The 16,148-nt window shown below is 43.7% G+C and overlaps 1 protein-coding gene across 8 annotated transcripts in view; it reads left to right on the plus strand.

Moving 5' to 3' along the window:
• The first annotated feature begins 8,468 nt into the window (after positions 1-8,468).
• RALGAPA1 (Ral GTPase activating protein catalytic subunit alpha 1) overlaps positions 8,469-16,148 on the plus strand; it is a 134,330-nt gene continuing 126,650 nt past the window's right edge. For all 8 annotated transcript variants that reach the window (XM_049825465.1, XM_049825464.1, XM_049825467.1 and 5 more), the window contains exon 1: positions 8,469-8,827. In XM_049825465.1, the coding sequence (XP_049681422.1) occupies positions 8,722-8,827 (106 nt within the window). In that variant the 5' untranslated portion in view covers positions 8,469-8,721. The remainder of the gene's footprint in view (positions 8,828-16,148) is intronic.

Genomic DNA, 16,148 nt, shown 5'->3' on the forward strand with positions numbered 1-16,148 from the left:
CTCGCGGGACTGCTCGCCACTGAGAAGCTCTATCGCGGTCAGGCGGAGTTAAGAGCGCTTCGCACCTGCCCGCGCCTCCCGCAGGTGGCCGGGCGGGGGAGCGGGCCTGCGGGTTCGAGGGTTGCCGCGCCCACGCTGCTGCCCAGGAGCTCTGCATCCCGGCAAGGCGTCCCTCGAGGCTCGGCACCTCCCTCTTGCCGCGACTGAGGGCTCCAGAGGACAGAGGTCCCTGTGAATAGCGACCTCCCCACCAGAACCTGTTCCTTCCCCAGTTTCACGTTCTGCGATAGGCTTTAAATTAAATCAGACTTGACTTGGTCCCCTGAAGCTGACAGCAACCACTGAGAGCAGACGTGAAAAGGGACTAAATGGATGCGCTGCAATTTGTGCAGGGTTGGGATAGGGGTTTTTGCCTTTGAGTATCGGTACTTCTCTGTTCATTCACCGATTGCCGTTAATTGTGCTCCGTAAGATGTACTGAATACAAATGATGCTTACTGTAGCAAGCTGTCCCAACTGTCCCCTTGCTATGAGGGACTGATTAGCTGCACTTCAGGACATATGCATGCAAGGAAAAGTCCAGCAGGGATCGTCAGGAGTCACGAAATAGGCTTGCCTGCAGGTAAGCAAGGGCACTACCTTTGGGGCAAAGGTGAGCCTGCTGGTACAGCACAGGCTCGCTTCTGAAGTCTGGGCCAGGTGAAGGAGCAGTAGAGAAGCACCGTGTGTCTCAGCAACGCAATGCACTGCTCCAGTGAAGTTAAGGTTCTATTTGTGTGGCAGCAGCAGTTCTTCATTTCGAGAGATCCAGAGTTAGTCACTCCCCGCAGTCTGGAAAGATGTTATGCAGGTTATATTGCGAGGCAGTTAGTAACTTCTGAGCTTCCCTGTGGACTTCTGTGGCAAGAGCTGCCCACCTCGCCTGCAATAACCACCGCTGTACCTCAGTCACTTCTTTTCTCCCACATCTCTCTATATCCAAAGCAACTGATTTCCCTGTATGTTCACCAAGAGGAGCGTATGTAGGTATACCACCTCTTCTCCATAATCACAAAGAGAGAAATATTAGAGAAAATTAACACCCTCCCATGCTTTGCTGTGCAAACTCCTTCCCTTCTCTTTCTGTCGTCTCTGGCTTTGTAGCCAGCTGGGGACCCAGCAGAACCAGGCATGCTTTCTCCACACCCGTGGCAGTTTTTACAATTTTAAGTATATGACAGGAAACACCCAGGATTTCTAAAAGAACTGCAGCGCACGCAGGAACGAGTCCTTCCCTAGCTCCGCAGCAGCGGGCAGGTGCCGTTGCCGAAGACACGTTCCTTTCTCCTGCCTCCGCGTCCCCCAAGCGCTCTATCGGGCCGCTCCCCGGGGTCTCCGCTCCCCGCGGGCCCCGCTCCCAGCACCGCACGGCGATGCCGGGGTAAGGCGGGCCGCCGGCCGAGGCGGCGGCGCATGCTCCGTGCCCGGCGCATGCTCCGTGCCGGCGGGCGGGCGCGGGGCCGTGAGCGCCGCCAGGGGGCGGCGGGAGCGCGCGGGGCCCTGCCCGAGGGGGCTGGGCCGGGGCGGCCGTAACGTCCCCGGTTAGTCAACGGAGCGACGGCAACCGGCCGCCTCCTCGGGTTTTTCCCTGTTTAGAAACGACTTGCGGGATCCCAAAATCCGGCCGGGTGCCGGTTCATATAGTTTTAAAAACTTAGAGACCGTTGCCACGAGGCTGTTTTTTAAGCCGGTGTTCCTTTGAGCTACGGCGGCAAAAGTGTTAGGAGTGCTGTCCGGTACTCGGCTGAAAGGAGTTGGGAGAAGGCCTGAAACAAGAGCAGGAGACGTGCCCAGAGAAAACCAGCAAATTTCCCAAACTGGGTCTCAGATCTCTCTTAAGAGATCCGCAGGGCTTTGACAAAAAGAAACCAGAAATAAAAAAGGTCTTAACAGTCTCGCATTCAGGTATTGTGTTTTGGACTAGCAAGGTAAAAAGACTAGAAATCAAATGTTCCGGACTAGAAAAAAAACTACTGGAAACAGTTGCAGGGAGAGGAATGACGGGAAACCAGGAAACCTTTGGCCTGATTGTAATTTCCCATCCAAACAGTTGGAACTAGGTCTAGGGGAGCTAAAAATAAGCCCCAGAAGGAAATCCAAGTTCCCATAGCACAGTGGAAATTAGCAACCAGGATGGGGAATTGAGCCAGGGGTTGTTTTTTTTTTGTAATACATAATTTTACAGGCTGCTTCTATTCTGTTTCTAGCCAGGAGAGGGGCAGATTACCTAGCTAAAGCAATACAAGTATCTACTGTCTTGAGAAAAAAAAACCCAAAAGGCCCTAGTTGAAGTTAACCTGACTTTCCAAACGGAGTACTAGAAAAGCTAAGAGAAAAGGGTATTTCCAGGAGCTATATATGGTGGCACAGTGCTAGTGGCAGTTTATCATTTGTTCCCAGAATCATAAAGTTAATTAATCAGATCACCTATAAGCCCTTAACATAAAAAGTAGCAACACCTATCTTAATCAGCTAGCTAGGGCCAGGTGTGTGCTAGAAGGAGGGGGGAAGGAAGAAATTCTGGCTGGCTTACTAGAGGACTTGCAAAGATTTGTGTCTTACTGTGTGTCTATACCAGTTAGGAATCCAGTCAGCTACCAGAGGACCAGTCTGGAGATTGACCATTTTATCAAGATAAGTGAAAGGAAACATTAGGTGCCTACAAAGCTATGATTTTTTTCTGGATCATGACATATACCCTCCATCAGAGTAAAATAGCTGTTAAGAGGAAGGTGATTGTCATTATCCTCATGAGCTCAGCTCTGCATTTAATGGGGAAGTGGGGATTAACAGCTGGTATGTGGTATTTTTTAACAATTAGAAAGAAGCATAGTCCATTAACAGGGACAGTTGGCAACAATGTAAAATTCAAAACTGGCAATTCTGTTGAAAGCTGGTACTGAAAAAAATTTGGATGTGATAACAATCATTATAAATAAAATGCTGGCCAGCACAGGCCAGCACAGCCCTTGACAGATGGTGAAATCTCCTTTCCCAGTTTGGGAGAGGGATGTCTGAAGATGGGAACTCACATACGTGAAAAGAAAAAGCTTGGAAGTGCAGGCATCATCTTCCTAGGACTTAATCTGGGCACTCTAAACCAATAATCTGAAGCTGGCTATTGAATCAAATCTGTGAAACACACAGGAAAGTGGAACCTGGCACAAGCGTGGTGGCTGTTAGACCAGACATCTTCAGAAAAAGCTAGGAAGCAGAATTGTAATTTTACAGCTAATTTGTTGAATGGAGACAGTGAGTGGAAACATGTGTCACTCTAGAATCTGAAAAGCAGTTACTAGCTTCCTGATTATCAACCTGATTGCCAGCTTTTGTTGCAGTGAGTAACTGCATAATAATTGAGTATTTCTGACAAGAAGATTGTAAAGAGAGAAGCCAAAGATATATAATGTGAGTCAGTATGATACAGGTATAGATGAAACCTTCAAGGAGAAGCAGGGATGAAAGAGCTTTCACTGTGCTTGATCCAACATAGTGCACTACATCTTAATGAGTTTGAAATATCTTCTCATTAGGAGTTTCTCCCAGTTCAAAGATGTAGTTTGTCTTGGACTGGTCATCACAAGTTTGACTGTGGGGGGTGAGGTCCTCCAAAGGGGACAAGACATCAACATACTAGCCAGGTCTATCAGTATGTGTCATTAACAATGAAAGAAGAGTCCTGAGAGAAATTTATCTGGAACATATATGCAAGGTTTTAGTCAGTTCTTGGGTCTCACCTGTAGTATGGGTTAAGAAAGAATTGGTAGCACTGGGGCATTTGTGAACCCTGGCAAACAAAATTGTCACTTGAAATAATTTTTATCCAGTATCACAAAGAAGTTATACACTGGGTGGTCTATCAAATTAAATCTGATTCTTCACCCTCAATTTCAAAGTGCAATATTAGGAGGTGAGTCACAAGAACACCGAAAAGACTATTTTCCCTGCAGGACAAGGTCAGCAGCAAGTTAAAGTAGCAGTCTCGGTGTGCAAGTTGCTAGCTATGGTTGAAGGCTATTGGATTGTATTCCTCCATCAACTCGTATATTATGTAGGCAAGATATTCTGGTATATGCTGCAAATGGTGTAAAGTAAGCTTAAAACTACTAATCAAAATAAACTCAAAGAGATATGACTTATTTCTAAAAGACCCTGCTTACTCCTGCAGGTGAGATAAGGGGAGAGATCGGGGCAAAATATCTCCTTTGATAAAAAAGGAAATAATCTGTGCAAAATTGACTCTCCCCGAGAGGCTGGCAGACACGCAGAGTTTCTGCAGGGCTTTTCTCTTCTGGAAGTTCTTTTGTGGGTTTGTTAATGTTGCAAAACTATTTCATAAGTTGAGGAAGAAAAAGAAAACATCTGAGTGGTTGAGAGTGTTTGAGCACTTTTGGTTAAAAAAAAAGTTGCTGTAACTGCCACTGTATCAGTGTATTCACATTTCAAAACCTCTTTCGTATCAGATATGGAGTGTTAGCGCTTACATTTGAATTCAAATATTGTTGAGTTGGAGGTGACTTTGCACAGCAAAAGTCTAAATTCTCTGGCACTGCTGGACAGGAATTAGTAATGGTTATGTCGGTTGAAAATAACTTTCATGTGTATGAAATTTTCTTGTCATGATGGGCTGTATATCCCTTCTGTTCTTTGAGCATGGCTGACATAGTCCTAGCGCGTTAAGAAAACAGAGCTTAGGTAAGGATTGTTGGGTTGGTTTTGGTTTGGGTTTTTTTTCACTTGCACTCTCCCTGCTACTTTGGAAGCCATTGTCTAATTTAGAGGTAATTTTACAGGAGAGCACAAGTGTTAAAGATACCAAGTTTCTGCGTGTTTTGTGAAACAGTATCTGGAACAAAGAAGCCCTATTAATGTCCCATAGAGGGAAACATGTAACTTAGATTTTACCCTTCCAAGGGACGGCAGTCAGCTCGCCAACCTGTGTACACATAGTTAAGAATTAGCTGCACTCGGGCCTCTTGCCCATCTCAAATAGGTAGGGGAGGACTAAGCAAAGGAAGGTTTATGGTTATGGAAGGAGGTGATTCATGGCATTCAGTGGCTAGAGTACAAATTCAGAGGAATTCTGGCTTCATTAATTCTGTAGCTCATGAAAAAATTTATTCAAGCTTGGGATCTTTGGTGGTTGGAAAGGCTGCAGTGTTCTGACTTTGTATCAGATGCTCACAGAAAGGTACTAATGCCGATATACTGCTTAACAAAAAAAGCAATAAAGCAAGAATTGGTTGCTCAGGAGAGTATATGCTCATGAAGAGCTCTTTGCCTTAATTACAGAAGCATATAGATTCCAGATTTCATCTGTGAGATACGGGGTTGTGCAAATGAAATGGGAATTTGTGCTTTTTTGCACAGGAACAGGATTTTGTCAAAGGAACAGCTAGCTGTTCCATTATTCTCATATTAGAAACAACTTCCAGTATCCTCATATTTGACAGCGTAGATCAAAGTGGCTGATATCTCCAGTATCAATATGTTACCCTAGAGTACTAAACTGTGCAGAACCCTGGTTTTGACTATCCAAACCTTAAATATCTACGTTTGGGGGTCTTTTTCTCAAATTAAATAGTTGCTAATTAAGTTGACTAAAAATTTGTTACTCAGGATGTTTCCCAAAGAGCAATACAGTGGCACAGGCAAAGCCATATATACCCAGAGGATTACAACACACCATCCTAATGCCCAGGGTGCAATTTAGAGAGGCTTCTTTCTCAAAAGCAAGACAACCTCCATAGGAAGGAAACTATGGAGCTTAGTAGAGAAAAATAGAAATAGGAGTACTTAGAGAAAAGCCTCAGAGGGATCAGCTGTTGAGCTAAATAGGAAGATAGGAGCAGCAGTGGAACGCTTCTTAAAAATTCTTTTAAATTTATTGTTGACTCTTGAAGGATCATGTGGGCAAATAGCTCTTCAGTGGAATATAAGCATCCACCCCTGAGGGATCAGGTTTAAGACTCATGCTAGCTATCTGAAAGAAGGGAAATACTCAGTGAAATTCTGAGTAATTTTAACTCACTTTTAATCATGGACTTTAATGTTGTGTAAATATTAGTAAAGCAGGAGTTCCAGAAACTTGGATTTCTGGGGGTAGATGCAGGAATCCAAAACATAATCTATCCATTTGAAATGTGAACTGCTGAAGCAGGCTAGAACTGAAGGGCTTGCGCTCTCTTTGATATATCAAAAAAAAATACTCATGTTTTTCGAAGTACTTGGCAACAGCTGAATTCTTTGGAAATCATAAATCCTAGGTGAATTGTGAGAAGTTAATTGATGGTATGAATGCGACCCAGTTGCCCCCACTACTTTGAGTGCCCTATGGGGCCCTGTAGAGAGAGTTAAAAGAAGGGGGGAAAAGTTCTGCAGCACTTAAATGTCTACACTACTCCGTTAAAGGTTGAGTTAAACTTAATTATGGGGGTCCCCTCACAGGGGACAAAAACATTTGAAAAGTTCTTTCTTTAAAGTGGAAACGCAAAGAATTGGGTACAGCAATAGCCACCTGGAATGCAGCAGAACCTAACCCCTCCCTAACTAATCCTGCTATTTCCTAACCTAGTACTCTATGTGTAATCAAAGGCATCGAAGTCACATGCTTCAAAGTCAAGCCTTTGCAAGATCATGGCTTTTGCTGTGCATGGAACATGCCCTTCCTGCCCGGTGTGCTCTGTATGAGGAGGTTCTCCGTAGAAGCCATTATTAGCTTGGTTAGCACCACTCCCTCCTGTCATTTAATATTTTGGTGACCTCTTACTCTGGTTATTATTTTTAAGCTCTGTCTTGAGTTAAAGACCTAAAAATTATCAGAAAAGCAAGCAAATTCTTGAAAGAAGAGATATTTTTTAGAGATCGTCGAAGTATAAAACTGTGCTTAGAATTAATGAAATTTAGAAAACAAAGTACATAAATCAGTGTATCATTGTCGGATCTTAGAGAACTAAAATGTACTGAGTTATGGTAAAATAAATTATTGTAATACTAGCTATTACCTATCATTGCTACTATTCAGATCTCATTTACGGAGATGGTAGAATATGAGATGCTTTGGGGCAGACCACATAGGTAGGCAGATGACACAGACTCCCTCACTGATGCCCTGCTGACTAAGTCCCACTGCCCTTATGCTTGTAATATTAACTGTTATTGGTTATGCGTTTAAATACTCAGGTTACGTTGTTTATGTAACAGGTATGTAAATGTTGACAACTCTTACAATTTTATAACAAGTCTCAAATGTTGCCAATATTAAAAACTCCAGCTGCTCTAATCAGAGCCTTAGCTCAGGGAACTAGTTTTCCTCAAAGCAAAACTGAGCACCAGGGACTATTTAAAAACGTCCAAGCAAAGAAACACCGGAAATCATGAATCTTAAGTGATACAACAGCAGATGTCTATTGAAAAGTCCAAGAATTCTCTCTTCCATAAATTTCACGATTGTAAACCGATGTCAGGCTTTTAGGAGAAACTTTGGGCCTTTTCAGTGTTACTAATTCGGCCCTCAGCAGCAGAGTTTCTGCGGCCCCTCGTACGCTTCCCCAGCTGTCGTTGCGGGCCTCGCTGGCGAGGTTGCGCGTGGGACTGGGACGCTTGCGGTCTCTTGAGCCCACTTCGGCCTTCGCTGCAGGAGCAACGTGGGCACGAGCGTCCGACGGAGCGCGGAAGAAATGAGGACGCGCCTGACCGTCGCGCTGGACCCAGCCATGCCTGATGGTTCAGTCTCGATGCCAGCGCTGCCGTCGAAGGCGTAGGCAGCAAAACCGGGAAGAAGCGACTCTGGGCAAGAGCTCGGGGTGAGGAGTTGCGGCACTTTGAGGACCGGTGTGGAAAGAGGAACTACGAGACACATCGCTGCCGGTTGCACAACTGAGGCTTGAGTAAAGGTTTGGAGTCACCGCCTTGGTGAACACGGTCCCCGCCTGCATTTTATTTCCTTATTCCCCACGGGATTCCCCCCTTACCTCACTACACTTCAGCGCCTCTATCTCGCCAGAAGTAGCCGTATAATGGGGGATAACTTTACATTCTACTCTTAAACAGCTGAAGTACAGTTTCCGGCACCGGTTGCTGTCGCCGAGTTGCGCGGAGGATCCTGCGGCGAGCCCTAATTGTCCCGCTCCGGTGCCTGCTCTCCATCCTCTGGCAAGCACACCCGTGACAGCCCCGGGCAGAAGCAGCTGCCCACCGCCGCGCCGCCTCTCCCAGCCTCGAGACCGACCGACCGACCTGGCGGGCGGGTGGCTGCCCCCGGCGGGGGGCGGGGGCCGGGGGGCGGGGGGCGGGGGCGGAGCCCCGCCCGCCCGCCGCGGCTCGGAGGTGCGCCGGGGAGCGCCGGCCGTGACGTCACGGCGCGGTTGCCATAGGGACGCCTGGGGTCGCACCTGACGGCTGTCGTGAAGCAGCGGGAGGAGAGCGGGGGAAGGAGGAAGGGGGAGTCGAGTCTAGGCCCGGCCCGGCCCGGCCCGGCCGCCCCCCGGCCCCGCGGGGAGTTGGCTCCGTGCCGCGCCCCTCCACCCCCGCCGCATCGGAGTCGGAGTCGGAGGCAGGAGGAGGAGGCGGGGGCGGTGCTGCCGCTGGCGCTGGCTATGTAGGGGCCCCGGAGCGGGCGGATCCGGAGGCCGCTGTCCGCCTCTGGAGCGCGGCGGCGGGGCCGGGCCCGGGCCCGGCGGGATGTTCTCCAAGAAGCCGCACGGGGACGTGCGGAAATCCACGCAGAAGGTGCTGGACACCCGCAAGGACCCGCTGACCCGCCTCAAGCACCTGCGCGTCCTCATCGGTGAGGCGGCCGGGAGGGAGCGAGCGGGTCAGAGGGGGGCTACGGCCCCGAGTCCCGGCGTAGGAAGAAGCGGGAGCTGCGAGGGGCCGGCCGGGCGCCAGGGCGGGAGGCGGGCTCGGGGCTCTGCTCCGGCGAGAGACCCCACCCGGCCCAGCCTCGCCGGGGCACGGCGGCCGGCGGGAGGGCCCCGCGCCCGGCGCCGCGGGGCCGGCGGCGGCGAGGCTTCAGCTGCGTGCCGGGGGCCGCTGGACCCGGCGGGGGATGCTTCGCTCCCCGCTGCTGTACGGAGGCACGTACGCTTCCACCGCATCTGAAGGTGGAATTCGTTTGGCAACTGTGGAGGGAGGCGAAAAGCTGGTGTGCTTCCCCCGTGAATTCTTCTCTAGAGCTTCGTAAATGCTGCTAAGTCGGTACGCTTGAATAAGAGAGGCTGGTGAGTGCTAGTGGTGCCTGTCACTCCCTAGTCCATTTCCCATAAATGCTTACAGTAAACGTTTGTGTATGTTTTCAAGGTAAGAGCTACAACAAGAAGTGCTCACTAGAGTAGATGTAGAGGAGCGTTCATACAGCTAGTCTGGAAACACTTTTGGTTCGCCACTTGGTCGAGGAGGGAACATAAGCACTTAAGTACCGCTGCAGTTCCATGCGAACAGCTGTTTAACCTGACCAATGAATTAGAAATTGTGATTGTATGGAATAATTGCCTAATGAAAAAACAGTGGGGAAAAAAACCAGAGTTAACCATCCCAAAATATCTTTTGGTTGCATGTGTCTGTAAAAATCTAAGTCATTGTCATTAAGCTGTCCTTGAGAAAAGAAGTTTGCACTGGAGCGTCTCTTGGGCCCTTCAGTTCTGTAAATGTATGCGTTGCTTCTGACAGTTTATCAACATGTGAGCAGGGCTAGGTCAAGGGCAACTGCATTCTGTATTTAGTGCAGAGTACAGAATGGATTATTTTGGCTTCTGCCCACAGTCTGGAGGTATTTAACTACCTTGTCCTTGGCCTCCAAAGCTGGATTCTTTCAAAGGAAAGCGGTTATTGTTCCCTGTTTTCTTTTGTATTGGTGTTTGAAGTAACAGGTGTTCCTCTATGGCAGCATCTGCTGCCGCATGACTTATTTTCTGCAACATAATAATTATTTAGACTTTTGAAATAGAGAATAGTTGGGTAGCTAGCTATCCAAGACAATTCAGTAGTTAGATGTATCTTCTTGCCTCACTCAGCATGTTGCCACTCTTCTTAACTAGCTGTACTTGAGCCAGTTGTGGCTTGTTTTATGTTGATTTATACTTATTTTTAGCTACTTCATCAGTTGAAGCTTAAAAGGAAAGAGGACTATAATTAGGTTTCCTAGTTAAAGTATGTTGAATATTTCTACTTTTGCTTTAGTCTGCAAAGCAATCTGTGTGATTTTGATTTGTTCTACATTTGATGTTTCTGTTTCTGGTCTTTTATTTACAAGATTTTCCTTTAGCTTTGTTAATACTTGGATGCATTCTGTAGGATGCAAGCCATGAGCTTTATGTCAAGTAGACATTCTTATCTAATCTGAGGTTTCTGCTTACTGGCTGTAGGACAGACTAAATCTGCTGGGGCATGTTTTTGTGTGACGGCCATCCCCCCCCGCCCCGTATATCTCAGCCAGTGAAGCACAGCTCCCACATATCTTTTCTCCAAATTTGGGCAAATACAGTGTGTGACTGTGAGTAGGGAAAGGTGTAACAGTGCTCTTCAGCTTATCTGTCTTAGATGCATCTACAAGGTTTTGTCATTATGCAGATATTCTTAGATGCACAAGGTACAAAACCAAGGTCTTTTTGGGGGGCAGGGGAGTAGGATATTTCTCTACATATTCCCACTGTAGTGCAAGAGCAGTATATAGCAGACTATTTGAAGTCTGCCTTCTGCTGTGATCACCTCCTTGCCTTATTCCTTAAATTTGTCTGCACCCTAAACTGGCTTTCAAAGCATAAGCTCTATGCCCTTTCTTCTCCAATTGTTTCTTTGACTAGTCTGCAGGACCAGATTAAAAAAAAATAATGTGCCCACGTAAGATAGACTGCTACCTGAGGTGGCTTTGCATGGACACACCATCCTGCAGCTTGTAGTGCTGTGGTTTCCTGTTTGATCTTTTTTCTTCCGTGACAACTCCCCCACCATAATAATGGGCATGTTTCCATGTGCTCAGGGGAGCCAACCTAGCTATTCCCAACAGACTGTCCAAGGGGATAAGGGAGGAAATCTCACTTCAGCTCTCTTCAGCATCTTTATGAATGAAAAATTATTTCTCTGGTTTATTGCTCTTAGCCTCTGCATATTGGAGACTAAAATACTATCCAGAAGAGAATTCTCTGCTGTTTCACGTCCAGGAGAAAAAGAGAATTTTCTCTTGTTTTTAAACTTAAAATCCTTTCAGTAGACCTGCAAGGTGTATTGAACCAGAGTTAATTTTTTAATTTATTTTTTTTTTGCTGTACTTTTTAGTCTTTGGTTCAGCAATGATAAACTGAAGCCTTGGATTCATGGTTAAGACTTGAGGGGAGGAAAGGGAGTACGAGTTCATCTTCCCTCTATTTTTTCAAGACATCCAAAGCAACAGTTCTCCAGTAAACTAAAACAACAGAATAGTCATGAAGGGAGGCAGAGTGCTTGTGAATTATAGACTGCTGGTTGTCTGTTAACTAAAGAGGAGAAATCTAAAAAAATTCATTATGGTAAAAGATTGACAGTTGGATACTGCAAGGCAATGGTGCAAGTTGGGCATCATCTAAAAATATTTAAGATAATTTAATATGATTGTTAGTAAAAACCACAAGAGACTGAACAATTTCAGAGAACCTAATATGAAACTGAGTGGACAGCACAGAGGCAAATCACGTTTATTTTTAACAAAGTAGTGTTCTTTAGATGGAATTATTTAAATGCCTTTTACAAGGTAACTTGATAGGAGTGAGTTGTATCATTTCAGGAAAAAGTATCTTGTCATTGGTGACAACTCAGTTTAAATTTAGTAAAAAATGCAAATTAGTCTGCATAAAGAATACAGAAAATTTTGTGTCTTTGTAAAACAGTGGTGTACTATTATACCAAATATCACTGCAGCTTTAGTAGTCTTATTGCTGTAGTCAGTGTATAGAAAAGATTTAGAGATGGGAGCAACTCGGATGAGAGTAAAACTTTAATGTGAAAAGATGTTGAAAGCTTTGGAATCCCTTTCTATAGGGGTAGATCATGAAAAATACGCAACATATATGCAAAAGACTAGGGAAAAAAGTCTATTAAGGCCTACCAAATTTGAAGATACAGTAAAAGATTTTTGGCTTGGAAAGCTCCTGAGTGCTAGACTAACTCAGTTATAGGCATACCAGGGGAAATGCATTTGTATTTTTTTGCTGAAACTCTTTTGTAGGTAACTGCCACTTCACTCCAGTCTCCTGTATCTGGCTGGTTCTCTGCTCTGCTTCGGTATTGCTCTCCTGAGCCTTTTTTGTAATTCAGGAACCAAGGAAAATTCAGTGAAATTCGGGTGACTAATTCAGAATTGATTAAATTATTTGTTAAAGTAAATATCGTCTGTGACCAGTTTACGCGTGTCACAGGCATAAGGTTTTTTTAATAGAGGTTAAAGCCTTTTGGAAATCTCCAAGTACTAATAATTATTGCTAAGAAATGCTAAGAAAAATTTTAAAGAGTTTGAAGTCTCATATCCTGGAACATACCAGTCTGTGGGTGAAGGTAATCTGCCTTTCATTGTTTTCCTGCTGCAGTATTTTTCTTGAAACAGCTGGAACTATCCGCTTTAAGAGATGTGATTCTTTTGAGGTGTTACTAGTTTCTTCCTGTAGGGAAGTGTTCATCGTGCACCCCCACTCCCCCCAGCTTCCCCTCCCCCCCTTTTTTAGTTCTGGGAAGTACCTTCAAGTCTCGTACAGTTCCCTAATGCTATCTTGGTCCGTATGTGACTTTTTATCAAACTGTTCTTCTGTCTTCTTACTAAACGCGGGAAAGGCTGTAACAGTTTTGTTTACTGTGAGCTACTGCAGTGGTTAGAGCGTTATCATCCTTGAGCTGGAACGTGGAATGGGATTCCCTTGCGGTCTGTATGGCAGTGGCTCAGCCTTGTCAGAAGCAAGGCCCTGCTATAAGGAAGGCTGCCAGCTGCAGTTAGTGCAGGTGTGATCACTGAGACTCTTCTAGCAGATGGAAATGGAGGAACATAGTGTGCCTTATGGAATTAGATATTGCCTGCAGAATGAAGCCTGTGATTTTTCCAGAAAAGTATGTATTTTTAGCAGTCCCCAGTGATTTAGCAGCTGTTTGCAATTTTTAGGATGATTAAGAGGAAATAACGTGGAAATAATATTGCATTGTTCTTATAATCCGTGTTGCGCTGTTTAATCAGACTTCAACATCAAACTAAAATTTTATGGTTTTAAATGGTAGTTCATAAATTTTCTTCTAGTAATCCTTCAAGCACCAAATCAAGTTTGGTTTGTCCTTTTGTTAAAACAGTGCTTTGAGAACTCTGTAAATAATTAAGGCAGCTAGATATGTGACCCTTTCATAGCATCATACCTCAACAATATTGACTTCTTGTTTTATTCTAGTTTTGATATCACATATGTTGCTGCTACCTGTTGAATTTGTAGTTTCAGGCAGAATTTGTAAATATATGTATTTAAAAAAAAAAAAGGAAAGCTAAAACCCTTAAATACTTAATGATTTCTGGATAATCTTACAGTGTGCAAGCAAGTCAAATGAATATACTTGGTTTAAGATTTGCTTTTAGGGCTGAATTCTTAAAAAAAATTTTCTTTTCTTTTTTCCTTCTTCATTTTTTTGGTAGAGTAGGAGTTACAGGCCTGTAATCTGTTAATCCAGATAAAAGGAAAAAGGAATACATTATTTCCCATAAATTATTTTATTTGCATCTGATATCTTAAAAATACATTGTTTGTATCTCTGGAACCATGGAGAGAATGCTTGTAAAATGTAACACTAAAAGAACAGAGTATTTGAAGTGTGGAGTGGTATTTTATTATTTTGTTTTGTTCGTGGTTGATTAGTGCTCGTCATCTCATGTAAGCAATCTTTGAAAGGGAAAAGTCAAGCTATACCAAACAGAATGAAACAGGCTGCATTGGACATCCATTCTGATATATTGTTTAATATTAAACAATATACTTAAACAGAGATTGCATTTGTCTAAAGGGATTTTAATTTAAGAAATCTATTTCACTGGCAGTCAGCCCTAATGCTTCAGCTGGATGGCATTCCTTGGTGTTGCACATCATCAACATCACTCATTACAATATCACTTATATACTATAAAAAATGATAAATGTTTTATGGTTGTTAAAGTGAGAGGTGAGTGAGAAGCTACAGCAAAACTAGCTGCCTGGAATTTTCTTTGGAGATAACTGTTCCAGAAGTTTCTGTGGATGTGCAAAGCTGTGTTATTTTTGGCAAGAGCTGTAGATTTTTGTTTTGTTTTGTTTTCCGGTAATTCTAACTGCAGAGGACATGTCACCACTTTAATTCATGGATTTGGCTGTGGGTTGAGTGCAGTTTAAGAAATTAGACTTGACGTTCTGTCAGTCTTGACTTAACCCTGAACCCATTCTGTTCTGTTTTGGCCAGGAGAAAAGGGGGAAGAATTGCTTTGCTTTAGGATTTTGGCTAATGTTACACTCGACTTGCAGAGAGCACCAGTGGCCAGTGCTGCTGGCTTGGAAGGGTAAGGGATGGAGTTGGATCAAAGCCCCAGGCTAGACGAAGAGGTGGCTCTGACGCTTGGATCAGGAGGAAAGGTCTGTGTGGGTTTATGGGTTTAGCTTGTGGCAGTCAGAATGAAAATAAGTGCATTACTACAGAAGTGTTTGAAGTTACTTAAATAAAAGCTTAAGTTCTGGAACATGGGTGAATTGTTACAGAAGCATTTCTTAAAAGTTTAGTGGTGTTAACTCTCCTGGAGTCTGCAAGCAACCTGAAGGAATTAGCTTGGAGACCTGTCAACTGCTTCTGCTCATTCCTATAGAGCGCTGGTGTTAAAATTTGTAACAGTTTGTATGTAGATGATGTTCATTAGTGTTGTTAACCTGCTTATTCATTTGTGGGTTTTGTTTTGGTTTTTTCCTTGTATGTTTGTATCTAAAAGATGGTGGTGGTCAGGAGTTCAGACTTGTCTGATGCAAAATATAAGTCCATTAAAAGATTTCTTGAAGTGTGTTCCTTTTTCAGTACCAAAAACATCAAGAGTATTTTCTTTGAAAAAATCACATTTTAAAAAAAAAGATTGAATTGTTTTTGTTAAGTAGCTGTTAGTGATCTGAAACAGTAAGGGCTAACCTGAAGCCCTTGTTTAATAGATTTGCATTTGTAGCTCACTGTTTGAAATGTTGTGGTTTACTATCGGGTCTCTTTCACTTTGACAGTCTGTTAACTATGCCAGAGCCACCAGTTAGTTCCGGAGGTTTTCCACTTAACCTTTCTAAATGACATGCTTTTCTATTCGAGAGACTGTCAGTATGTAACTGAACTTCTGTACTGTTTTGCTGTAAAGCAGCCATTAAATTTTTCAGCTTGGAGAATTAAGAATGAGTAAGTTCTATTGGCTATTTTGATTGTATGCTAACTGAAATTGAGGATGCTTAGAAACCTCTTGCTTTCTAATGACATCAGTTTGTTATGAGAATTGATACTGAAATACTTCAGTGTATAGCAGGCCTCTGCTTTACAGAAATAGAAGTCTGGCTGTCTTCCAGGTCATTGTTTGCTGCAGTTGTCACTGCTATTTTATTTTTGGGTAAGGATGAGGGAAAGTGACTTAAAAGCCAGTAAGTCTAGGAATGAGACATGATAATGTTTTTGTTATACTATGTGCTGTAACAATTTTATGTGTAAACATACTATTAAAGTCTGAAATGCTTAAAATTCAATGTAAAACCACAACTTAATTTGTAATGATGTAGACTATTCTGTTAAATATTACAGTAAATTTCTGCGATGCTTTGTGTGAACTCTTCAGAAAAGTGAATATATATATATCTTAAGATCTGTGTGGTGGTTTTTGTTTTAGTTTTCAGTATTTTGATTGTTTACCTCTAAAGTTCTGTCCTGTGCAGAAAGTATTTTATAATATTTTAATTTCATACAGCAGGCAATCATCTAAATAGTATAGATGCATTTCCCTTTGCTAACTCAAATAATTTATAAATATGTAATAGATGTTGTGGATTAGTTTATAATAATTTATAGGGTAATATGTAGAAAACAAAAGAGATAGGGAGGGTAAATTGTGTATAATGTAAATTAAAGTC

This window comes from Accipiter gentilis, chromosome 22 (assembly GCF_929443795.1).
Source record: "Accipiter gentilis chromosome 22, bAccGen1.1, whole genome shotgun sequence".
NCBI classification, from domain to species: Eukaryota; Metazoa; Chordata; class Aves; order Accipitriformes; family Accipitridae; genus Astur; species Astur gentilis.